This window comes from Esox lucius, chromosome 5 (genome assembly GCF_011004845.1).
Source record: "Esox lucius isolate fEsoLuc1 chromosome 5, fEsoLuc1.pri, whole genome shotgun sequence".
NCBI classification, from domain to species: domain Eukaryota; kingdom Metazoa; phylum Chordata; class Actinopteri; order Esociformes; family Esocidae; genus Esox; species Esox lucius.
In genome coordinates, this window is record NC_047573.1 from 24,409,799 (window position 1) to 24,436,296 (window position 26,498).

Here is a 26,498-nt window from a genome sequence, read left to right on the forward strand (position 1 = left end):
TAGCTCTCGGGACGTGGAACGTCACCTCGCTGGCGGGGAAGGAGCCTGAGATCGTGCGTGAGGTTGAAAGGTTCCGACTAGAGGTAGTCGGGATCACCTCTACGCATGGCTTGGGCTCTGGAACCACACTCCTTGAGAGAGGATGGACTCTTCACCACTCTGGAGTTGCCCATGGTGAGAGGCGGCGGGCTGGTGTGGGTTTGCTTATAGCTCCCCAGCTTTGCCGCCATGTGTTGGAGTTTACCCCGGTGAACGAGAGGGTCGTTTCCCTGCGCCTACGGGTCGGGGATAGGTCTCTCACTGTTGTTTGTGCCTACGAGCCGAACGGCAGTGCAGAGTACCCAACCTTCTTGGAGTCTCTGGGAGGGGTGCTGGAAAGTGCTCCGACTGGGGACTCTATCGTTCTACTGGGGGACTTCAACGCCCACGTGGGCAACGACAGTGACACCTGGAGGGATGTGATTGGGAGGAACGGCCCCCCTGATCTGAACCCGAGCGGTGTTCAGTTATTGGACTTCTGTGCTAGTCACAGTTTGGTCCATAACGAACACCATGTTCAAGCATAAGGGTGTCCATCAGTGCACATGGCACCAGGACACCCTAGGCCGCAGGTCGATGATCGACTTTGTTGTCGTTTCATCTGACCTGCGGCCGTATGTCTTGGACACTCGGGTGAAGAGAGGGGCGGAGCTGTCAACTGATCACCACCTGGTGGTGAGTTGGATCCGATGGCGGGGGAGGAAGCTGGACAGACTCGGCAGGCCCAAGCGTACTGTAAGGGTCTGCTGGGAACGTCTGGCCGAGTCCCCTGTCAGAGAGATCTTTAACTCCCACCTCCGGCAGAGCTTCGACTGGATCCCGAGGGAGGCTGGAGATATTGAGTTCGAGTGGACCATGTTCTCCACCGCCATTGTCGAAGCGGCCACTCGGAGCTGTGGCCGTAAGGTCTCTGGTGCCTGTCGAGGCGGCAATCGAACCCGGTGGTGGACACCGGAAGTAAGGGATGCCGTCAAGCTGAAGAAGGAGTCCTATCAGGCCTGGTTGGCTTGTGGGACTCCTGAGGCGGCTGACGGGTACCGACAGGCCAAGCGGACTGCAGCCCGGGTGGTTGTGGAGGCAAAAACTCGGGCCTGGGAGGAGTTCGGTGAGGCCATGGAGAAGGACTATCGGCTGGCCTCGAAGAGATTCTGGCAAACCGTCCGGCACCTCAGGAGAGGGAAACAGTGCCCTACCAACGCTGTTTACAGTAGAGGTGGGCAGCTGTTGACCTCAACTGGGGATGTTGTCGAGCGGTGGAAGGAGTACTTCAAGGCACCGGGGGTGGATGAGATCCGCCCTGAGTACCTCAAGTCTCTGGATGTTGTGGGGCTGTCTTGGTTGACACGCCTGTGCAACATCGCGTGGCGGTCGGGGACAGTGCCTCTGGGATGGCAGACCGCGGTGGTGGTCCCTCTTTTTAAAAAGGGGGACCGGAGGGTGTGTTCCAACTATAGGGGGATCACACTCCCGGGGAGGCTGAGAAAAGTCTATGCCAGGGTTCTGGAGAGGAGAATACGGCCGATAGTAGATCCTCGGATTCAGGAGGAACAGTGTGGTTTTCGTCCGGGCCGTGGAACACTGGACCAGCTCTATACCCTCTACGGGGTGTTGGAGGGTTCATGGGAGTTTGCCCAACCAATCCACATGTGTTTTGTGGATTTGGAGAAGGCATTCGACTGTGTCCCTCGCGGCGTCCTGTGGAGAGTGCTTCGGGAATATGGGGTCCTGGGTCCTTTGCAAAGGGCTGTCAGGTCCCTATACGACCGAAGTAGGAGCTTGGTCCGCATTGCCGGCAGTAAGTCAGACTTGTTCCCAGTGCATGTTGGACTCCGGCAGGGCTGCCCTTTGTCACCGGTTCTGTTCATAATTTTTATGGACAGAATTTCTAGGCGCAGCCAGGGGCCGGAGGGTGTCAGGTTTGGGGACCACACGATTTCGTCTTTGCTCTTTGCGGATGATGTTGTTGTGTTGGCCCCTTCTAACCAGGACCTTCAGCATGCGCTGGGACGGTTTGCAGCCGAGTGTGAAGCGGTGGGGATGAGAATCAGTAACTCCAAATCCGAGGCCATGGTCCTCAGTCGGAAAAGGGTGGCTTGCCCACTTCAGGTTGGTGAAGAGTGCTTGCCTCAAGTGGAGGAGTTTAAGTATCTAGGGGTCTTGTTCACGAGTGAGGGAAGGATGGAACGGGAGATTGACAGACGGATCGGTGTAGCTTCTGCAGTAATGCGGTCGATGTATCGGTCTGTCGTGGTGAAGAAAGAGCTGAGCCGTAAGGCGAAGCTCTCGATTTACCGGTCAATCTACGTTCCTACTCTCACCTATGGTCATGAGCTTTGGGTCATGACCGAAAGGACAAGATCCCGGATACAGGCGGCCGAAATGAGCTTTCTCCGCAGGGTGGCTGGGCGATCCCTTAGAGATAGGGTGAGAAGCTCGGTCACCCGGGAGGAGCTCAGAGTAGAGCCGCTGCTCCTCCACGTCGAGAGGGGTCAGCTGAGGTGGCTTGGGCATCTGTTTCGGATGCCTCCGGAACGCCTTCCTGGGAAGGTGTTCCGGTCCCGTCCCACCGGGAGGAGACCCCGGGGAAGACCTAGGACACGCTGGAGGGACTATGTCTCCCGGCTGGCCTGGGAACGCCTCGGTGTCCCCCCGGAAGAGCTGGAGGAAGTGTCTGGGGAGAGGGAAGTCTGGGCATCTCTGCTTAGACTGCTGCCCCCGCGACCCGGCCCCGGATGAAGCGGAAGAAGATGAATGAATGAATGAATTATTGTAACAACTACAGGACCAGCCGATACACACAGCCTAATATGCACAATGCTGCACTAACTGCATGCCCTCCTTGTAGCTAATGGAGAGAGCGCTAGTTTAGATTATTATTTATTGTTGCGTTTATTTATTTTTTAATCACTGTCGCAAGCCCATAGCGACTACAATATCAGAATTTTAGGCCCTGGAGTTGTGACTCATCTTTTTGTTCCCTTGTCCTGTTCTTTGATATCCTTTTCCACTATGCAAAGCAATATGTTTTTCATTGATGCAGTGCCATATTTAGAACAAGCCGTGTCCCTGATTATCATCTGTATATTAAAACAGGAATGCTCTAATCTGCATTAAGCATGCAATCCTGAAACCATTCAATTTCTACGTTACGATGGGAAATGGAGCAAAACAACTCGTAGGCATATTGATAATTTAACCATCCACATGGACTGTTCTCTACATTCGGTAACAACACCTCTAATACATGATTCGTTTCCCCTAACGGAACATCTTCCTTCGACTATGAAAGTCCATTGAATATTTCAAGACAATCTACAGTGAATAGAGGCTGCAAAGAAGAGAAGTTATTTCCCGATTGCGTTCCTTACGTAAATCTGCAACACCAAAGATAGTAGATTTTTAGCTTTTTCAAGCCTTTTTTCTACTATATATATTGCGCTATATCCACAATCTGTATACGCCAAGCACAAAGAGGACTGATCGTATAGCCAACAGAATGGTGATAAAGAAATAAAGTATATTCCCCCAGTCAATGCGTAAATCCCGGATGGATTCTGACGGAGAGGCTACTGAAATGTAGTCAACTATGAAATGTGACGGAGCGAGTTCCAAGCGTGCATTAAAATAAGGCAATGGAAAGAAGGAAACAAAACTCAAACGTAGACAGTTCAATTCTTTATGTAGTGTTATTAATTTCGTATTATACAGAAACGCACTTCACATTCAACGACAGGAAACAATCGTCTGTGAGACGCAGTGGCTAACAAACAAAACCTGCAGACAACTGATGAGTGAGTGGGAACCGGTGCGTCCTCGGTGTGCTGCTGCCATCACACTCCTGCCGGTGGTTAGTACACAGGTGAGGAGGAGCGCCGGAGAGGAAGAGGAGCTGCGGTGCCACACGGAGCAGACCCTCCCCCCATTTAATAAAGCATGACCCTCCCCCATTTAATAAAGCATGACCCTCACCAATTTCCCTCCCAAACTCATTATGGACAAAATGTATCGTTAAATGTTTTGTTTTAAGCTCTTCCCTGAATCTGCCTTAACCCTTCAAAATGAATACCTAATTCTTACAATAATCCCTAACTTTAACTCGAACCATAACCATTGGGAAACCTAACCTTAATACCTAGCATTAAGACTTAGCGTTAATACCTAAGCCCAACCCTAACATCCCTTGTTCAGCCGTGCTAATCATACCTGTATCTTTCATTCCTTTACATCACATTTCGATTCATACTTTTTGGCTTCCCATTACAAATGCTTGCTTCCACTTCACACATTGTACCGTGTCCATGTGTAATGGCATTGTTTCCACTGCCCAACAGGCTACTGGGCTCCAATCATCTACCGTCAGAACACACCAACAGAAGTAATCCACAAAGGACCATTCCCATCACCACGAAAAAAGCAGTGGTTCCATATATATGAGCCTGTTGGACTCTCACATCGGTTTCGTCTGTGTGGGCCCGTCGGACTGCAGCTCGGCAGTTCCCCTGAGAGGGTTTAGGAGAGCATTAATTATTCTCCCCTCAGGCTGGCCTGACTGAGCTCTGTGGTTCAGATCAGACGTCAACATGTGGAATGTCAAACACATTTCCACAGCCACATAGCCACATGTTACTGAACCAGTGGGTTAACGGCTCCCTCCCAACACATTGACACCCACTCATGCAGAGAGAGGATGTGTGAACCAGCGGCTGACACAGTCAACGAACCCCAAGAAAAACACAGGAGAAAAAAAAGGAACGTGTAACAAGTTCAGCAGACTGACAGGGTGAAGTTCACAGGGCGCCAGGGTGAAAAGAGGATGGACAAATACTTAAAAGCGTGCATTGTATAAATGGTGAAAATCTACATAGCACACACATGCATGAGCACACTGTCACACACATGCACGAGCACACTGTCACACACATGCACGAGCACACTGTCACACACATGCACGAGCACACTGTCACACACATGCACGAGCACACTGTCACACACATGCACGAGCACCCTGTCACACACATGAACGAGCACCCTGTCACAAACATGCACGAGCACACTGTCACACACATGAACGAGCACCCTGTCACACACATGCACGAGCACACTGTCACACACATGCACGAGCACACTGTCACACACATGCATGAGCACACTGTCACACACATGAACGAGCACACTGTCACACACTGCCACAATGTCCTGGGAAGATGCAATTTATCTTCCTGACCAGGTCTTAACTCAGGAGACCCAGGAAATAATCTATTGCCTGGTGTGGATGTGGATTGAACCTTTTCTGGACTGTCGTCCGCCAGACCATCTATTCCAGCTCTTCCCAACATGCCTGCACATGAACTGATATTCTGGTATTCTCCATGTGCAGAAAACAAGATAGAAACTGGGGGGGGGGGGCAGGTTTAATGAAAGTATATCAAAGCTAAATCATTGTCTGCAAGATCACACATTGATCACAGCACTGTACATAAGAGAAGCAAAGTACAATAGTATGGAAAGACAAAAACACTGATGTCAAAAAGAAAATAAATAGGTAGAGAAGAGTGATATGAAGACCAGAGGAAGGGAGAGTGTTCTTTGTCTCACGTTGCCAGACCTTGGGTAGCAGCACAAGGTTCGATGACAGTACTAGCTATTCTCGCTCATTTGGACAAATGGAGGCAAAAACTTGATCCCTGTGTGTGAATTTTCGTACAAAGTTAAACAAACGTAGCTATCAGACTTGAGAGACTAGGGTGTTCTCAGCTCAGTGAAAACCTATGGTTAAAAATGTCCCACTACATTTGCAAGTTTTTCCTCCAGCAAACTAAACCTGAGAACCAAAAGTATAACTAGACACACACACACACACAGAGAACATTCCTATTAGCATTAGAAAATCAGCCAAATTAGTCAGCGGATTTGAACAGCGAGCACGTGTGAGATGAATGAGTCCATGTGTACATCTATTAGCCTCCCCTGTGATTGTGTGTTAGTGAGCAAGTGCACGTCCTTTGTGTGTGGGTGTGTGTTTGTGTGTGTACACGTGTCAGACAAATCTTTACCAATCAGACTCGGAGGTCGATATATCTAATGTGAGTCTGGGCATTCTCAAATTACCTGAGACTACTGCCTGCTCCAGCCCGTGCTGGGTTGATCGAACACCATTTGCATTTGGCTGACGGTGAATGTTAAACTGTCTCTTTGGTCTGTCTAAAACTGGGGAAGGTTTTTACATACGATTTGCAGCTTTTCACTGGGAAAGGAAAATAAAATGACATCTGAGTCTTTGATAGGGGAAGGGAAAGGAGGGAGGATATTGTGCGGGGTTGGGGGGTTGGCAAAAAGAAGCATGAAAGATCTAAAAAGGGAGGAGTAGATGACAGGAGAGGGGTCAAGTAAACTTAACTTGTCAAAATGCCAGCATCTGAAAGTGTCTGCATCTGTATTGCTGCTCAAACCCCAGAAATGAGGCTAGAGCATTTGGAAGGGAACCAGGTGAAACAGCTTTCATTACAAACCATGGACCGAACAAAGCCAACGGAGGGGAATCAGCTAAAATAAGTGAAAATATGTCAGGAATTGCACTGTGTTGAATTAATCATACTGCCTACACCCGTATGCTGCAAAGAAGTGAAAAAATATTGCTCTGGTTTACAGCTCCACAGGGCTGAGAATCACATCGGCCCCTTTAAAAGGCTTTGCATCAATTCATAATGGAAACGCAGCTCTAAACACTGACAACGACAGGTCAAGTAGAAAGGAATGAATGAATAAGACCAAGTCAATGACCTAGCAGCATCACGAGATTCAGAACACTGATCAACAGAAGATATTGAGCCATGCTTTTTACATCTGCTCCACCATAAGCTGATAAAGTATTAGGCTATGAACGGGTTAAACTGAACAGGAGCCAAAGGGTGATGAGTTCCTTCACATAGGGTCTCAGTCTACACATCTCTTCAAACTTACACTGGAATATAATGAAATATCTAATATGTGGAAGTCTACATTTGTTGTAGCCCTGCTAAAAGGGGGAGATCCCTCGCTTTTAAACAATTATAGACCAATCTCGAAGCTGTCTCCCATGGGTAAAATACTTGAAACCCTTGTAAGTGTTGTTTTTTTTTGCCCGTAATTCTATTTCATTTATGTACCAAACAGGTTTCAGGAAGAAGCATAGCACAATTGAAACTGTTATAAACAATATCACTTACACCTTTGATTAAAAAGAGCACCGTGTATCACTTTTAAATAATCTCTATAAGGCTTTCAATACAGTTGATCATGATATACCGAAGCAGAAATTGTCAAGCTTAGGTCTTTCTGAGCATGCTGTTGCATGGTTTGCTAACCATCTGTCTAATAAAACTCAGTGTACTCAATTTGACAGGCTCGCATCTGATGAATTGTCTGTTTGAAAAGGTGTGCCCCAGGGCTCTGTACTTGGTCCCCTCTTATTCACTACATGCAGATTGCAAAATGCAGAGCTTCCCTTTTATACTGATGACACTCATTTATTGTTGTGCCTAGACTCTCGTACAAGCTTTTCAGAACTTACCAACTGCTTTTAATGCTGTTCAATATGCAATATGCAATGTTCTCAATGGGGACAAAATCTAATTAATTATGTTCTCCAAAAAATTTACCTCTGGACCTTCCTCTTATTACTACTTGTCAGGGCAGTGAGATTGATGCTGTAACTTCATAGAAATATCTTGGAATTTTAAATGATGACGACCTCTCGCTTAAATTGCATAATTAACAACATTAAAAAAACTAAAGCTGAAGTTGGCATTTTATTTTAGGAACAAAGCTTGTTTTTCATTTGAAGCTAAAAAGATCTTGTATCAGCTACTTTTATGCCTTTACTGGATTATGGCAATATTTTCTATACGAACACTTCTGCTCTGTGTTTGAGATCAATCGACATCCTTTTCCATGGAGCGTTGAGATTTATTTTAAACTGTAAAGCCCTTACGCACAATTGCACTTTATATCCTGGGATTGTCTGACCGTCCCTAGTCACCCATAAGCTTAGTCACTGGTATACTTTTATTTACAAAGACATTCTGGGTTTGCTACCTTTTTATTTGTACATTTCTATTCTGCAGAAATGTGGTGGGTACTCTCTTAGTTCGCAGGACTTTGTCCTGCTAACTGTCCCAAATGCCAAAACTTGAGTTGGAAAAAGGGCTTTTATGTAGCCCCATCGGTTTGGAACAACCTAAAAAAGTATTTTGAATTGTGTCCCCCTTATGCTACTAGGCCCACAGAGATACAATATATTTTTTAAATGCACCTTCCAAATGATATACAAAGGTAATTTGCCATTTTCTGACATCAATGTAAGTGACACTGATGACATTCAAAATAAGATTACCTTTAGGATTTCCTTAAACTTTCTTAGAAGATCCTGTATACATTTTGTAAGTCTCAAAAAACCATCAGAGAGATGTGTTATTGTCTTCTCAGACCAATGTAGACCTTTTTGTTCTAATTCCAAAAGATATATTGGCACAAAGCCAACAGTAGAATCATGCTATGGGACTGCATCTCTTCAGTGGGAACTGTTGAGGATTGAGAGGACAATGGATAGCTTCATAATATATTTTGACGCAAACCTTGTTTGTTTATTTGAGCCCTCAGCCAGAAAGCAAAAGTTAAAGAATGTAATCTTCCAATGTGACAATTATCTGAAGCACACAGCGAATCAACAGGGAATCAGCGAATCACAGCGAATGGCTTTTAAAAAGTTACAGTAATGTCCTCTAGAAAATCCTCCTGAAAATGTGTAGACTGACCTAAACAGGGTCATGCAACAGCAGATCTTCATGCAATTTCACAATTTCACTGAAAATAGTTTGATACATTTGCAAAATTCAGGAATACTAGGTAGATAGAGACAAATCCAAAATTACTTCCACAAATTATTAGTTGTGGGATATGCACACTTATACAACAAAAACATGGATAGTTTTTTTTATTTGTTCCTATTTTTAAGAGACATTATTCTTTATTGTAATCAAGGTCAAATAAAGTCTGACATGGTTTGTCTTGATTTCTGACTTTGCATTTTTGCCAGACCGCGTAAGCGAATTTCACATTTTTGCCCAACCAACCGACCCTTGTTAAATAGCGTAGTGGTTAGAGACGTGGACCTGCAACCAATAGGTCCCGCATTCAAACCTCGTCACAGTCAAAGTAAATTGTGCTTTAGGATATGTTCTGGATTGATAAAAACTTTGCTGGCTACAACCTTCAGTAGCTATGTTATAGTAAGCCTTGAATAAAACTGTTTATATTGCGACTATTTCTGGTGGATTGCTGAAGTACGCATCCGTGCATGATTTTTGGGGTAATATAGGCTAGGTAAAAACCCCTCGGTCAGTAAAAGAGTCGGGGCTCCCTCGTCTTTTTACTTGACGAAAAAGTCAGTTATCGTCACCTTTATTGATAGTTATTGTATCAATGTCATTCATGAATTAAAGAAAAAAGACATGTTGTTGTTGTGATTACGGGTTGCCTGCATGTTTTTGTTGTGCAATGAAATAGCTTTGGCTGTGTTAAGTTAATATTCATTCTCACTAGCAATTGCTCAAATCTTATGATTATTCCAAGTAGTAAGTTAGATACTAATAAGTTAGCTGTTAAAACGGCCAGTGGCAAAAGCCATACATTTCATATGTAATTTGTAGTGGAGGTAAACTTAATAAGAAACCTTACTCAGTTTAACACAATGCTTAATGGTATCTATAGAAATATTCAAACTTGGCGTGATGTTAATGCGTGACAAAATTATGTAATGTCGAGATCCTATACCAACTGGGTATAGCATGTTAAAGACAAAGCAACTCATGTGGGAGTCCTGGATTTGAAACATTTATCACTTTTAATTGTGGGCCGGCTGAACTAGGCTTGCCTGGTTCCTTTTCTGGTTAATATAGGCATGCAGAATTTTTATGTCCACTAATTTAGGTTACAGCTATTCAGAGCTTGCCTGGTTCCTTTTCTGGTTAATATAGGCATGCAGAATTTTTATATCCACTAATTTAGGTTACAACTATTCAGAGCAACTTATAGTGCATACCTTTTCATCCTTTTTTGTCCAGGCCCCATGACCCTGGCATTGAAGATGCCATGTTCTACTATGATACACAGGACCCCACAGAAACATGGATATGTGAGCCCGTCTTTTTAGTGAGTGAGATTGATTTTCTTTGTATATGCTTCCAGACGCTCACCAGTTCGATGAGCTCTTGGTAGCACACCTGTCCATCCTCGTTGCTCTGCACCAAGGCGAACAGCATGTCCAGTTTGGAGGGGTCCAGCTGCAGCTCATGGTGCTCCACCAGACTGGAGAAGTTCTCCACTGCGATGAAACCGGTGTTGTCTGGGTCCAGCTGGCAAACACAACAGTACATTCAAATGAGTGTAAGACAAGCTGACCAGAATGCTGCTGATGAGATTCAAGATGAGATTGTTTCAACAACTGAAAAGGGAGCATGACATTCTAAAATTGGAATTTCCGTTCATTTCCAAAATGTTGTTATTCAAACAGGAGTTTAGTCCAAGCATACATACTAGAATGTTTCTTCTTTTCTAAATACATTTTTCTCAGCGTTCATCATGGTCATAACACATCTGAAGGGCTTACGACTGACATCATCATGTTCCCTTGTGCTTTATTGAGGGAGAGATTCCAGAACCACAGCAATGTTTGTAAACCCCCCATCATGTAAGTTAGGGATAAGTATGCATGTTCTGAAAGAACAGAGACTGAACCAGCATTTCTCAACTCATGTGTCCCTGCCACTGTGTGGCATTCCCTCACAAATAAGCCTCACTTATAGCACTGACGGTTGCTTCAAAAATGCTTAAAGATTTACTTTTCAACCCTTAAATAATGGTATGACTCTAGAAAACAACAAAAGGACACTCAGAAACTATAGGACACTGGGAAGATCTTCTTTTCTATAGTCAGTTATTGTTTGATGATCTTTCTTGATGTTTACATGAATTTCCCATTCTGATGCATGGCATTCTCAACAAACCATATACCTAAATCCTTCAGATTTCTGTTTGGTCTACTTGCTTCTGCATATTTAAGGGTGTTAACATTATGGGAATACCCTAAAGCCCCCTCCCAAATTTTTTTTTTTAATAATGTAATTGTTTTCAATATCTCCAATGTATCCTAAAGCAGAAAATGAAATTGCTTGATGGACCTTTTTACGGCCCTGTTAAAACACTTTTTATGGTTTTTATGGTACTGGAAATTGATATTTTAAATAATCTGTTTAATAAAAAAAACCTGTGGTCAATAGTTTTTTTAACACAAGCCTCCCAGGGGAAGATGCACATAATTTTACAGTCCCAGGCACAAAAAAAACATTTGAGAAAGGCTAGTCTATGCAGCAAGACCGCATTTTTTGTTTTTGCCTTTGTATCCTCAGATCAGAACAGCTGCATACTTTTTCTTACAAAACAGACTGTCAAGACGAAAAGGTTTGGGCTTCAAACTATTAACCACCTCAATATATTCTTAGGAAAACCGGGAAGTGTTTTTCTCAGTGATGCCCAAAAGCTTCTTTGGAGCCATTTGAAGGCAGGTAAGTCCTGGGGTGTTTATGTGACAAAAGTACATGGGGTGCAATTACTGATAAAAGCATGGAAATGGGGAAATAATTAAATATGAGTTTAGGGAAAAAAACACTTGACTATATTTTTTGCAATGTGTAAATGTTTTATTCCATGTGTTTCTATAAGGCAAAGTAAAGACCAACTTCGATGTATTTTAAAAATAGTTTCACCCAGATTTTTCAATTACTACAGGGGTCCTTACATATTAAAATCAAATTGTCTAATGATCCAATTTATGGTCATCGTTAAACAGTAAAATTTATTAGCTTTAGTACAATTCACTAATTAAGGTACAAGACAACTGCATGATGCTCAATAGGCTACAATGATGCAGAAAGATACTGTAAGAATGTAGCTTCATGAATGCATCAGTAAAAAAGTCCATAGACAGAAGGGTCACCAACAGAGCCACAATAAAACAGACAGACCCGGACAATAGAGAGTAAGAGAGAAGAATTTGTCAATAGCATTAATTCAACCATACTATCAGTGGGAAAGTCAATAGAGGAATTAGACCTGCCTTAAAAACAGGACACTAGGCAGCTGTATTTATTCTATCTAATTAAATGGGTAGGCCTAAAGGAACTGTTAGCAACATGCATTGACAGGAGTCTAACTGATAACCACAGTGAGCCAACAGGTCATTCTAATGGTATGCTGTGACCTGAACACGGCACACGACTGAAATCCAACCGATGACCCAATATAGAGAATGAAATGTAAACATTCATTTTACTTTTATTTTGAAGTTGAAGTCATACAGTTTGCGGCCTAGTGAGTTAGTGAGTCACGGTCTAGGCGCATTTGTGGACCAATCAGTGTGGTTTTCATTAATCAGCACTCTCACTGCCTGGCCCCCTGGGTTATTATCGCTGAGGCTCGCATGCTTCGGCCTCCCAGTAATTGATTTAAGAGGGGGAGTGTCATAAAAACGCCAGAGTTTAGCCATCTGAAATAGTGCCTGGTTAAAAATGGCTCATAAAGTATGGGGTGTGTGTGTGCTAGTAGTCCACAGTGTGTTTTTGCTCTATCCATCCTTGACTGCCTATTTATTTCTGATACGTTTTTCTTTTGATTTGATGTAATTTGTTTCAATGGCACATTAATATGCTGTGCCAGTAATGGTAACTCTTTAGACTGTCTCCTTGAGTCTAAGTTTGCCTATGGCCAAATCCAGCAGAAATAGACCACAGGGTCAACCACTCTATGTCTAGCCCTTTACAGGGTTTCCTGCAACGCTAACATGTACTCATTAGTCATCAGAGAATAGGGCCAAAAAAGCAGTCTTTCAGCTGTTGCATCACTCTGGAGTGTAACCCAGTGTTTTTCACATTGGTCTGTGTAAAGATAGGAGGGACTCCATGCTCCCCATCGAGGTTTTGGAACTGTTGTTCTGACGGTGACTGGCAATGCCAGTCTCTACTAGAACAGCTTCAATGTTTACAGCCCTATAGATCAACTGAACAAGGAAGATCAATCAGAAATATCCCTGGGAGGACCTGATACAGTGTGTGTGTGTGTGTGTGCTTCTGTCACTCTCTCGCTGTGCCGTTCTTTTCCTGTTCCGTGTACTGATTTCAACTGCATTTCCGTCTAGTTAATTGAACACAAGCAGCTCTTTAGTTCCATTTAAGCTACTGTTCATGCTCCCCAGGTCTCTCGTTATTTATTTATCAACCCATGTACGGGGTACTAGCAGTCCGATACTCGCACGTTTGCTTTGATGATGCTCCCAGCCAGATGGAAGTATGTTCCTTCTCTTGATGGCACCAATCAAAGGTTCGCCGCCGACAATATTTGAAGGGTGATAATATGATATCAGCAAATACACATGCTTACGTTTTCATGATCACAGACTTCATTGTGAAGCCATTGTTCATACCAGCAGGCAGGCATATGTACACACACAGACCGACACAAACTCATCAGTAATCCAAGCCATCTCCGTGCTCAGTCATCTCACACCACACATCACACTCGGGTAATCTCGGCTACACGCCGGGCCCCTCACTGTCTGGGTCTGACAGCCTGGAGATTGGAAGGGGCTTCCTGAAATGCGGATAAAGTGAATGCATGTATGAAAATTAACAAAGATCTATTTTTACTTAATCCCCTTACTGTGTGTTTCACGGAGGTTTAAACACAGCCCAATCGGCCTGCGGCGCCGAAGAGGGAGTGTAGGGCACTGGGACGATTGGAGGGGGAGAGAGGAAAGAAAGGGGAGAAGCGGAGGGAAGGTGAAATGGAGAGGGATGTGTGGAGAAAGAGAAAATTGAATTGACAAAAAGATAAGGAGAGGGAGAGAAAGATATGGAGACGAAAATAGATGAGAAGAGGAAGCGTCAGAGATGGTCACACCACGACCAAGCGTTCAGTCAGTCACCCTGCTCAACTCTATCAGAAGGTTGTGACACACTCTGGTGCTCTGAATCCACAGTTACACAAACCAGGGAGGTTGGGATCCCACTGGAAAAGCATCCTCTCTCATGTGGCGCTGACCCGGGGTATAGAGAGCCACCACTGGGAATGCTGATCAGGTCTTCTTCGCCACAGTTCAACTGTAACACTGCAGATCGAATTGACAATCAAATCCACCTTAAATTTTTATGTACATGTACACAAAGTCAGGATTTTATGTGATGTCGTGATGTTATGCTACAGCTTTTATTATATATGGAGAGAATGTTTGCTGTCGAAACGATGTTAAACACTGGGAGAAACAAAGTACTCAGAATTAAGGCGAATATGTGATGAAGGATTTGTTTTTGTTGGTAATGATGGATATTAACAATCAAAGGATAATGGGCGAGGAATTGTTGGTTATAACCATTTTTGCTCAGTCAGGGTTGATTGTGTGAAGACGTGGGGAACTTCTGAGAGAGGAAGAATGTAAAAAAGAGAAAGGGAAATGGGTGTTCGGGGTGATGATGGGGAAATGGAGATTGAAGCGGTACAACACCGTCAGGACGACGCATTGACAGGCCACGCCGTTGCCGTGGTTACGGGTTGCCTGCATGTTTTTTTTTGCATTTCCCTTTTCTCTGAGGGGCTAATGCTCAAAAAAGAGCAGGAGGGAGACAAAGATAGGGGGAGAAGGGATGAAGGAACCTAAGAGGGAGGCCAGAGAGAGGAGCAGTGTAGAAAGCAGAGCAGAGAAAAGAGGATATAGATGGATGGCGATATAATGACACAGGAATGGATGAAAGGAGGGGCTGTGGAAAAAGGGATGATGGAAAAGGGCAAAGGCGAAATGGTTAACGAAGAGAGAGAAAACGAGATGGGGAAAATATGGTGCGAGCAAGTAGAAAGGGATGGATGAAGATAGGGGATGATATAGTGTGGAGGAGGTGGCTGTGCTGACTGCAGGGGAATGATGGCGGCGCTAACCCCCAGGACCTCTATTATCTTCAGCAGAGCAACCAGCCACTGAGACATACCTCAGAACAGGCCTCGCTTAACTGAGCAGCCAAGACTATACAGTGGGGAGTGGCAAAAGACCCTGACCTGGGAACAGACCTTGGCCATAAAGAAAAACAAGGTGCAGGTTGTAACATCCTCTGTGTAGTAGCAGCATATTCAAATTAGATATCTAGACGTGGTACACAGTCCCCCAGGAATAAAGAAATACAAATAAATGTAGCATTGTAACAGCAGTAATGTAGTATTAAGGCTTAAGTAGAACCAATATCAGAGCAGTGTAATAGTGCAGTAGAGCCCAACCACTTCAGAACACTAGTAGTGTATGAGTAAACCAGCACTGTGAGGACAGTATCCGTGATGAATCGGGTTTTGCGTGGCAGTGTATTAGGACAGTGGTAGCGTCTGAAAAACGGTGAATCAGCTCCAGCGTCCCCAGGATCCCCCGCTGTTCTCTGACAAGTGGGCCACTCTGTAATCATCAGACGGCCGCAGCATTCCAGGCTACCGTGGCAGCGACTGCAAGATGGTGGCAGCCATGCAACCACAGCAGCTCTTTCCCTCCACTCACTCCCTCTACCCAGATGGACCAAACTACTTGATTCATATTGAAGCCATTACTGTATTTTCTCCCATATACCTAGCACAGTCAAACGCACACAGGCACACACGCACTCACACACACAAACGCGCACACACGTACACACACACACGTACGCACACACAAACAATCAGGGGGAAACATGAAAAGCCCCCCACTGACGGTATCAGACGGCGTTGAAAGGAAACATATGAACCTGATCCTCGCCCACTCAGACACAGAGTGCGCTCATGTCCTCAGTGAGGCAATTCATTCAGCAGCGTTCTCATGTCTGATACATAAAATCCCACACCAAAACTAAACTACTAACACTGTTCCCATGGGATGTACATGTCCAGACAGAATGACACGGTCCTCAGATCATTGCATCTCCATGTTGCAGGTGAAAATACTGTAGCCCTGATATGGGAGGGGCAAGGGGAGAGGGTGCAGAAGAGGTATTCATTTACTCATTAGCACAGTGTTGGTGGTAATCCATTTCTGGCTCACAGTATCAGCTATTTTATGATACACACGGCAACATTCGCTACATATAATCAGAAGACAGGAACAGAGTTGTCTGCATGTGATTTAGAGCATGTGAGTGACTGAGTGAGTGTGTGTACAGAGCCTGTGTGGACCAGAAATAGCTCAGCACTGCTACCTCCTGCAGACAAAGACTAATAAACTCACTAATGTAGCTACTCTAGCACGCTCACAATCTCACGTGCTGCAGTCAAATTTAGTAGCCCTTTATAAAAGCAAACAGTGTAATATAACAGTCCTATGTAAAATCAACCAGTGTAACATAATAGTCCTTTTTAAACCTAAACAGTGTAATATAGTAGTCCTATATAAAACCAACCAGTGTAATATAATATTTCTATGTAAAACCAACCAGTGTAATATAATAGTAATCACATGGCAGTTGCTTAAATGCATTTAGGGGGGTGGTCCTGGTCAACACAATCTCCTGAAATCCAAACTGAATGTCAGAATGGGAAAGAAAGGTGATGTAAGCAATTTTGAGCGTGGCATGGTTGTTGGTGCCAGACGGGCCGGTCTGAGTATTTCACAATCTGCTCAGTTACTGGGATTTTCACGCCCAACCATTTCTAGGGTTCACAAAGAATGCTGTGAAAAGGGAAAAACATCCAGTATGCGGCAGTCCTGTGGGCGAAAATGCCTTGTTGATGCTAGAGGTCAGAGGAGAATGGGCCGACTGATTCAAGCTGATAGAAGAGCCACTTTGACTGAAATAACCACTCGTTACAACCAAGGTATGCAGCAAAGCATTTGTGAAGCCACAACACGCACAACCTTGAGGCGGATGGGCTACAACAGCAGAAGACCCCACCGGGTACCACTCATCTCCACTACAAATAGGAAAAAGAGGCTACAATTTGCACGAGCTCACCAAAATTGGACAGTTGAAGACTGGAAGAATGTTGCCTGGTCTGATGAGTCTCGATTTCTGTTGAGACATTCAGATGGTAGAGTCAGAATTTGGCGTAAACAGAATGAGAACATGGATCCATCATGCCTTGTTACCACTGTGCAGGCTGGTGGTGGTGGTGTAATGGTGTGGGGAATGTTTTCTTGGCACACTTTAGGTCCCTTAGTGCCAATTGGGCATCGTTTAAATGCCACGGCCTACCTGAGCATTGTTTCTGACCATGTCCATCCCTTTATGACTACCATGTACCCATCCTCTGATGGCTACTTCCAGCAGGATAATGCACCATGTCACAAAGCTCGAATCATTTCAAATTGGTTTCTTGAACATGACAATGAGTTCACTGTACTGAAATGGCCCCCACAGTCACCACATCTCAACCCAATAGAGCATCTTTGGGATGTGGTGGAACGGGAGCTTCATGCCCTGGTGGTGCATCCCACAAATCTCCATCAACTGCAAGATGCTATCCCATCAATATGGGCCAACATTTCTAAAGAATGCTTTCAGCACCTTGTTGAATCAATGCCACGTAGAATTAAGGCAGTTTTGAAGGCGAAAGGGGGTCCAACACAGTATTAGTATGGTGTTCCTAATAATCCTTTAGGTGAGTGTAAAACCAACCAGTATAATATAATAGTCCTATATAAAACCAACTAGTGTAATATAATAGTCCTATATAAAACCAACCAGTGTAATAGAAGTCCTATATAAAACCAACCAGTGTAATTTAATAGTCCTATATAAAACAGTGTAATATAATAGTCCTATATAAACCCAACTAGTGTAATATAATAGTCCTATATAAAACCAACCAGTATAATATAATAGTCCTATATAAAACCAACTAGTGTAATATAATAGTCCTATATAAAACCAACCAGTGAAATAGAAGTCCTATATAAAACCAACCAGTGTAATTTAATAGTCCTATATAAAACAGTGTAATATAATAGTCCTATATAAACCCAACCAGTCTAATATACTGTAACAGTCCTGTGTAAAATCAACAAGTGATATGTAACAGCCATGTAATGTAAACCCTATGAATCAAATCTAGTACTACAACCCTGTTTCCCAAAAAGTTGGTACGCTGTGTAAAATGTAAAGAAAAAGCAAATGCAATGATGAGCAAATAATTGAAACTCTATATTCCACAGAAAATAGTACAAAGACAACCTATTACATGGTGAAACTGAGAAATGTTATTGTTTCTTGAAAAATATATGCCCACTTTGAAATTGAGGCCAGAAACAAGTTTCAAAATAGTTGGGACAGGGGCAACAAAAGGCTGGAAAAGTTGGGTATAAAACGAGCATCCCTGAGAGGATGAATCTCTCAGAAGTGAGGATGGGGAGGGGTTCAACATTCTGTGAAAGACTGCGCAGGCAAATACTGTAACAATTTTAGAATAATGTTTCTCAACGTAAAAGAGTTTGGAGATCTCATCATCTACAGTACATAATAACATTAAAATATTCAGAGAGAAATCTCAGTACGCAAAGGACAAGGCGGAAAATCAATATTGGAAAGCCGTGATCTTCAGGCCCTCAGAAGGCACTGCATTAAAAATAGAAACGATTAGACATCACTGCATTGTCTGTGTACACAGTATGTTGCTGCATCTACAAAGGCAAGTTAAAACTCTACCAAGCAATGAAGAACCATATATAAACAAGATCCAGAAACACTGCTGCCTTGTTTGGGCCCAAGCTCATTTAAGATGGACTGAGGCAATGTGGAAAACTGTCCAGGGTCTGATGAATCAAAACTTGAAATTATTTTTGGAACCGTGTCCTCTGGGCTAAAGAGGAGAGGGACCATCCGGCTTGTTATCAGAGTACAGTTCAAAAGCCAGCATCCGTGATGGTATGGGGGTGCATTGGTGCACATGGCATGGGTGACTTGCACATCTGTGAAGGCACCATTAATGCTGAACAATATATACAAGTTCGGAGCGAAATAAGTTGCCATCCAGACAACTTATTTTTCACGGAAGGCCTTGCTTATTTCAGCAAGACAATGACAAACCACATTCTATTTTACTACAACGGCATGGCCCCTGTCACTCATTGGAAACATTTGGTGCTTTATGAAACCAAAAATACGACAAAGGAGAGCACAAAATGTTGAGCAGCTGAAATTCTATATCAAGTTAGAAAGGGACAATATTTTAATCTCAAAACTACAGCAACTGGTGTCTTCATTTCCCCAACGCTTAGAGTGTTGCAACACAGTGGTAAACATGCCCCTGCCCCCCAAAAAAATGTACGTGTTGCTGGCATCAAATTCAAAATGGGCATGTATTTTTCCAAAAACAATAATATTTATGAAGTTGTTTTTGTACTATTTTCAATTAAATATATGGTTGAATGATTTGCACATCATTGCATTCTGTTTTTATTTGCATTTTATGTAGTGTCCCAAAATTTTTGGAAATCGGGTTGTACTTCAGTACGCTACTAATATGACCTATGAGCCATTTATGTACGGTATAGGAATGAAATGACACTGGAACCAATCTACTGTAGACCAATATGAATGTCTACTCTTGTCTTCTACTGAAACCAGACAAAAGTTAGTGTTCTCCTATACCTGTTAAATTACAGTGGGGAGAAAACTGTCGATTTTGCAGGTTTTCCCACTTACAAAGCATGTAGAAGTCTATAATTTTTATCATAGGTACTCTTCAACTGTGTGTGACGGAATCTAAAAATCCAGAAAATCAATTAGCATTTTATTGCATGACATAAGTATTTGATACATCACAAAAGCAGAACTTAATATTTGGTACAGAAACCTTTGTTTGCAATTACAGAGATCATACATTTCCTGTAGTTCTTGACCAGGTTTGCACACACTGCAGCAGGGATTTTGTCTCACTCCTCCATACAGACCTTCTCCAGATCCTTCAGGTTTCGGGGCTGTTGCTGGGCAATACGGACTTTCAGCTCCCTCCAAAGATTTTCTATTGGGTTCAGGTCTGGAGACTGGCTAGGCCACTCCAGGACCTTGAGATGCTTCTTACAGAGCCATTCCTTAGTTGCCCTGGCTGTGTGTTTCGGGTCATTGTCATGCTGGAAGACCCAGCCACGACCCATCTTCAATGCTCTTACTGAGTGAAGTAGGTTGTTGGCCAAGATCTCACGATACATGGCCCCATCCATCCTCCCTTCAATACGGTGCATTCGTCCTGTCCCCTTTGCAGAAAAGCATCCCCAAAGAATGATGTTTCCACCTCCATGCTTCACGGTTGGGATGGTGTTCTTGGGATTGTACTCATCCTTCTTCTGCCTCCAAACACGATGAGTGGAGTTTAGACCAAAAAGCTCTATTTTTGTCTCATCAGACCACATGACCTTCTCCCATTCCTCCACTGGATCATCCAGATGGTTATTGATCATCCAGATGGTTACTTCAGACAGGCCTGGACATGCGCTGGCTTGAGCAGGGGGACCTTGCGTGCGCTGCAGGATTTTAATCCATGACGGCGTAGTGTGTTACTAATGGTTTTCTTTGAGACTGTAGTCTCAGCTTTCTTCAGATCATTGACCAGGCCCTGCCGTGTAGTTCTGGGCTGATCCCTCACCTTCCTCATGATCATTGATGCCCCACGAGGTGAGATCTTGCACAGAGCCCCAGACCAAGGGAGACTGACCGTCATCTTGAACGTCTTCCATTTTCTAATAATTGCGCCAACAGTTGTTGCCTTCTCACCAAGCTGCTTGCCTATTGTCTGTTTGATTGAGTGTGTGGACAGGTGTCTTTTAATACAGGTAACAATTTCAAACAGGTGCAGTTAATACAGGTAATGAGTGGACAACAGGAGGGCTTCTTAAAGAAAAACTAACAGGTCTGTGAGAGCCAGAATTCTTACTGGTTGGTAGGTGATCAAATAATTATGTCATGCAATAAAATTATGATTAATTATTTAAAAATTATACAATGTGATTTTCTGGATTCCGTCTTTCACAGTGGAAGTGTACCTATGATCAAAATTACAGACCTCTACATGCTTTGTAAGTAAGAAAACCTACAAAATCGGCAGTGTATCAAATACTAGTTCTCCCCACTGTAATTGCTCATAAATGATTCACAAGGCCTGCTGCCACATGGGAACTTAGAAAAACAGCAGTATGACCACAACACAGTATTGTTTTCCATTTAGATATCCACACAAAATTCCTTGATGGTCTAAAATGTACACACACACACACACCTATGAGTCTGTTGATCAATGTTTTACTGATGGGCCACTCTTGACCCTTAGACCATGCAGCAGTTAATCAATTCCTCCATTTCAGAAAGAATGATTGGCCAGTTCATCTGTCAGTCAGACAAATTTCCTTAAGATGACTCTGAACAGTGCAGTGGCCCAGTCAGTCAGAAAACTTGAATGAGTGATTTGGGGAGGTGTGTTTGTGTGTGTGTGCCTAAATAATCAAGACGGTTTTTATTTAGCTAACAAACGATGTAAATACTTGAGCTGACAAAAGAGGATCACATTTTTAAGAATAGTAAAGGCTTCCCTTAGGAGCTTCAGAGTGCTCGAGGCTGTGACTGACTGACAGACTGTTGCTGACTGTAACCGACTGTGGCTGACTGAGACTGACTGTATGGCTGTTGCTGACTATAAAACTGTATGACGGTGACTGACTGTATGACTGTGGCTAAGTATACGACTGTATGACTCTGGCTGAGTGACTGACTGTGACTGACTGACTGTGGCTGACTACGACTGTGACTGACTGTGACTGGCTGTGGCTGTCTGTAACTGACGGGCAAACTCAGTGCTGGATCTTGATATCGCAGAAGAAATCAGTTGAGGGTTTGTATGTAACCAAGAACACTAACTCTAGGTATCGTTGACTGGGGATAGCCACCTAATAAGTGACCGTGGTAAATTTTCCCTGTCCAGTTAAACAAGTATAGCACCCATTAGTTGGTAATCCATTAATTTGTCATATTCATTTTCCTCAGATAAACCAATCACATCTGTAATGTCCTGACCTCAAGGATTGACTCTACCGTGACCCCATATCTCCTCAGTGCTAGTAGCATTTTCGTATTTGGGCACAAACCAAATATGCCAACCCCCCTCATGTCCCCTCCACCCCCTCACCATGAAGCCTTTTTCACCCCTGTCTCTTGCCTCACATCCCTAGATAGACAGAGAGTAGCTGCTGGCAGCAGACGGTTACCATAGAAACCCCCCCCCCCCAACCACGCCCCCCCACCACTTTGCTTGCTTACCTGCTCTTGTATGAGCTGAAACAGGGAGCTTCTATCCATATACTGGCCAGGGAGGTGAGAGGCGCCGCTGAGGACAAGGGCATAGGGAGGCTGGCCGCTGGGGGGTGGGAGAGAGGGGGGTTCGGGTGAGCCAGGAGTGGGTGACTAAACCTCAGCGTCAGCCCCCTCCAGTACGCGACGGCGGCTACGTCCCGGTGAGCCTGGTTCCCGTGGCCTCTCGCTGTCCTGCTGTCTCTGTGCTGCCAATGCAGTGTGGATGGAGTCCAGCAAAACAAGTAGAAAAGCAGATCCAGCGTCTCTCTCTCAGTCATTCACTCTCCTCCTGCCCTACAGCACTGACTGCTCCCTCTCTCTCTCTCCTCTTCTCTCTCCTCACTCACACTGCACTGCCAGCATACCAATGAGTCAGGGGAGGGAGGTGGCTCGTCTTGGCCAATGGCAACTGGAGGAGGAGGGGCCACGGGCTGCAGCTCCTCTCCTCACTGTGAGGAGGGCGTCTCGGAGAGGGAGAGGCTCCACTGCGGCTGTGCCTACTAGAGCCTCAGAAACGGATGCACGTCAGTAACACACAGACACGAACACTCGGAGTACTTAAACACTGAAGCTACACATAGATCAAAATGTAGAGGTACAGTATATATACTGTATACCAATATGCAGTCAAACATAGGAGACAAAAATGCATGATAGCTTGAGAACACTCATGAGCACTAAAGGAATCACACAGAAGCAACACAAGCATTAATTCTGCAACTAACTTTCAATACAAATACACTCTGTGGGTTTTCTGAAACACAGGATTCTGGATATCATGCTTATTCCTTGCAGAGGCTATGAATCCTCCATCAAGAATTTAAGGAAAACCAGGGACTGTGTGCATTGCTGCTAAAAGATCTTTTGAACAGTGGGTGCCGATTGCGTAGTTGATTTGAGCAGATATCAAAAGCACAGGTGACACATGCCCATTTGCCATAATGATACGTGTCAACCTCAAGCATGCACGGACAATGCGTCTCCATCGGGCAAAATGACGTACTTCTTGCCAAACAATAAACTGACTGACTACATCATACCATGGGCTTATACTATCATACCATGGGCCTATACTATCATACCATGGGCTTATACTATCATACCATGGGCCTATACTATCATACCATGGGCCAACACTATCATACCATGGGCTTATACTATCATACCATGGGCCTATACTATCATACCATGGGCCTATAGTTTCATACCATGAGCCTACACTATCATACCATGGGCCTATACTATCATACCATGGGCCTACACTATCATACCATGGGCTTATATTATCATACCATGGGCCTATAGTATCATACCATGGGCCTATAGTATCATACCATGGGCCTATAGTATCATACCATGGGCCTATACTATCATACCATGGGCCTACACTATCATACCATGGGCTTATATTATCATACCATGGGCCTATAGTATCATACCATGGGCCTATACTATCATACCATGGGCCTACACTATCATACCATGGGCCTATACTATCATACCATGGGCCTACACTATCATACCATGGGCTTATATTATCATACCATGGGCCTATAGTATCATACCATGGGCCTATAGTATCATACCATGGGCCTATAGTATCATACCATGGGCCTATACTATCATACCATGGGCCTATACTATCATACCATGGGCCTATAGTATCATACCATGGCCCTACACTATTATACCATGGGCCTTGTAATGCAAACGAATACCACCGTAATAACACCAGGGAAGAAATCCCTGGTGTACAACAGATCATTATAAGTAATACCAGTACAAAGCCTTTATATGTTATTGCTATGCCAAATGAATGTAAATTACTAGGAGACTGGTGTTATGGGACCTGAACATAAGGGTCAGAACATCCGATTGATGAACGGCGACTTGTAACACCATGTGTGGGCGGCCTCGGTGGAAACACTGCTATTACCAGACCTATTACGGACAGAGCTCCCCTTAGAAAAGAGCAAATCACCATTCTGTATGCATTTATTGTATCATAACTATTCAGTAAGGGACAATACGGATGGCCAGGGATACCGTAAATTCTGCTTCATAAAAGTGAGTTGGTGTATTCATTTCCCGCTGTAGTGAGGCTGCTGTTCAGGGCCGTATTACAAAATCATAAGGCCTGGGGCTAAGATGTATCGTTTCTTACTTCAGGAGCCTAATAGTAAATAAATGTATTAAACTGTGAAAAACATCTCCTGAGAACCCAAACTGAAATCTACAACTAATACTGTTTGCTGCATATTTCAGTCTGAGGCTGTTCCACCAATGTTCTTTAGGTGACATTGGAAAGTTGGATGTTGTACAATGCAAAACCATCAACCCGTCAATTATCTCGAACAATTCAGACTATCAAAGCCAGTGATGAACTGACGTGATCAGGTCTTGACTACTTGCAGGGAGGACACTGCCATTCTTAGGCGTGGCTTAGCGTTTGGACGATGCAATACATTCTGGTAGCCAGGCAACCCCTTACGTGCCCCAGCCTGTGCATTTGCAGTAAAGGGAAAATGTTCAGGTACTACTAAACTGTATGAGGTCATAAGAGAGTGACAGGTCGGGATCCTTTCTTTATGCACAGTCCACCGTCCCCTCTCAGATCCAGTGCCAACTCAGTTCCTCTGATAGTCTTCTCTGGCCCAGTGACAAGACTGAGTCCGTCTGTTTGTCTCCTAATTGCACCACACACTGCAAATCTACAGCTCTTGGTAAATACATTCAGACTAAAAACCGTCAATAACAATGTCCAGGCAACCTCATTAACAAAGTTAATTGGATGCGGAGCCCAAAGGGTGAACAAATGTTTCAAATGTTCAAAGAAGACTAGGCAAAGACAATACAACAGGAACCATCTGTGATGAAGCAGACAAGAAAAGGGTTCCCTAGAGATGCTCTATGAAACTCTTTGGGAACTGTAGAGCAGAAACAGAGTCAGATTGTAATGGTCAGACCTGAAAAGAGTCAGATCGCTCCATTACCCCACACACCAATGCCACTCTCTTGCCAGTAAGAGATGGAATTCTCTCTGACAGGTGGTCCCCTGGGTTGGGTTACACACACCTGCACACTTAGCATGGTCTGACGAGGCATTCTCCTAATGAAGGGAATCAGTTGAACTTTCTAATCCTGCTTGACTGACACACTCACCACAGAACGTAGATCACTAACCAACCTAGCACACTAGTTGTTTTCTGCATAAAATGAGAATTGTATTTTGATGATGGATTTTTATTCCAAGCCTAAAGGTACGGGCTACTGCAGCAACTGACAACAGCAAAGACATCCATGGTTTTGTGACGTTGAGCATGTGCTGATTGTACTTTTGTAAGTCAACTGCAGTGGTTCCTGGGTGATTAGCCATGAGCTTTTCATTGGACATGTGATGGACAGCAAACGCGCCCAACCAGGGGTCAGAGACGAACCCTCCCAAAAGATCAGGATGAAAAATGACTGTATGCTCATCCATGAAAATAAGAATATAAATATTGTGGTGATAAAGCCCTTAGGACTTACAAATAACCAGCTTAATATCACAGCAAGCAATACAGATGCTGAAGGACAATGGTAGGGGAGCAATTCCTTAGAAAAAGACAAGAAACTAGAAAGGAGCAAACCAAGACTCTGATGGGTAGCCAGTCCTATTCTGGCGGTGCCAGGTGGAGATAGAGTACATGGTAATTAAAGTCAGATCGGCCAGCAAGATGTTCAAAACATTAAGGCAATCAGTGTGTCAAGGAGACAAATTCCTCAGGCACACAAGGAGATTGCACACAGTCAGTTAAATGTTGCAAAACGCTGCTCCCGGTACATTCCCAAGTACATTTAAATATCCGTTGGCTGTTCATAAACAAGTGTTTAGAGGTCGAGACAAAAATAGCAATGTGACCAGGTGGACGGTGGACAGGGACAGCCAGGAGTCATCATGCAGAAACCAAATCAGCAACACGTCATGGTAAACTGTGGACAGGGACAACTGAGGATCGACAGGCCATATAAGTCCTAGTACGGTCTTAGGGCTCAAGTCCGCCAGGAGTCAGGGAGAGAGAAATTGAATTGACATCGACTTGAAAGACA

At 44.0% G+C, this 26,498-nt stretch overlaps 1 protein-coding gene across 1 annotated transcript in view; it reads right to left on the reverse strand.

The window, feature by feature from the left end:
- The window catches only part of rhbdl1 (rhomboid, veinlet-like 1 (Drosophila)), a 73,918-nt gene extending 50,496 nt beyond the window's left edge, over positions 1-23,422 (reverse strand). Inside the window, exons 1-2 of the mRNA XM_010888842.5 lie at positions 22,377-23,422; positions 10,272-10,430 (exon numbers count right to left, since the gene is read on the reverse strand). Of these exons, the coding sequence (XP_010887144.4) occupies positions 10,272-10,430; positions 22,377-22,415 (198 nt within the window). The 5' untranslated portion in view covers positions 22,416-23,422. The remainder of the gene's footprint in view (positions 1-10,271; positions 10,431-22,376) is intronic.
- Positions 23,423-26,498: the final 3,076 nt, after the last annotated feature.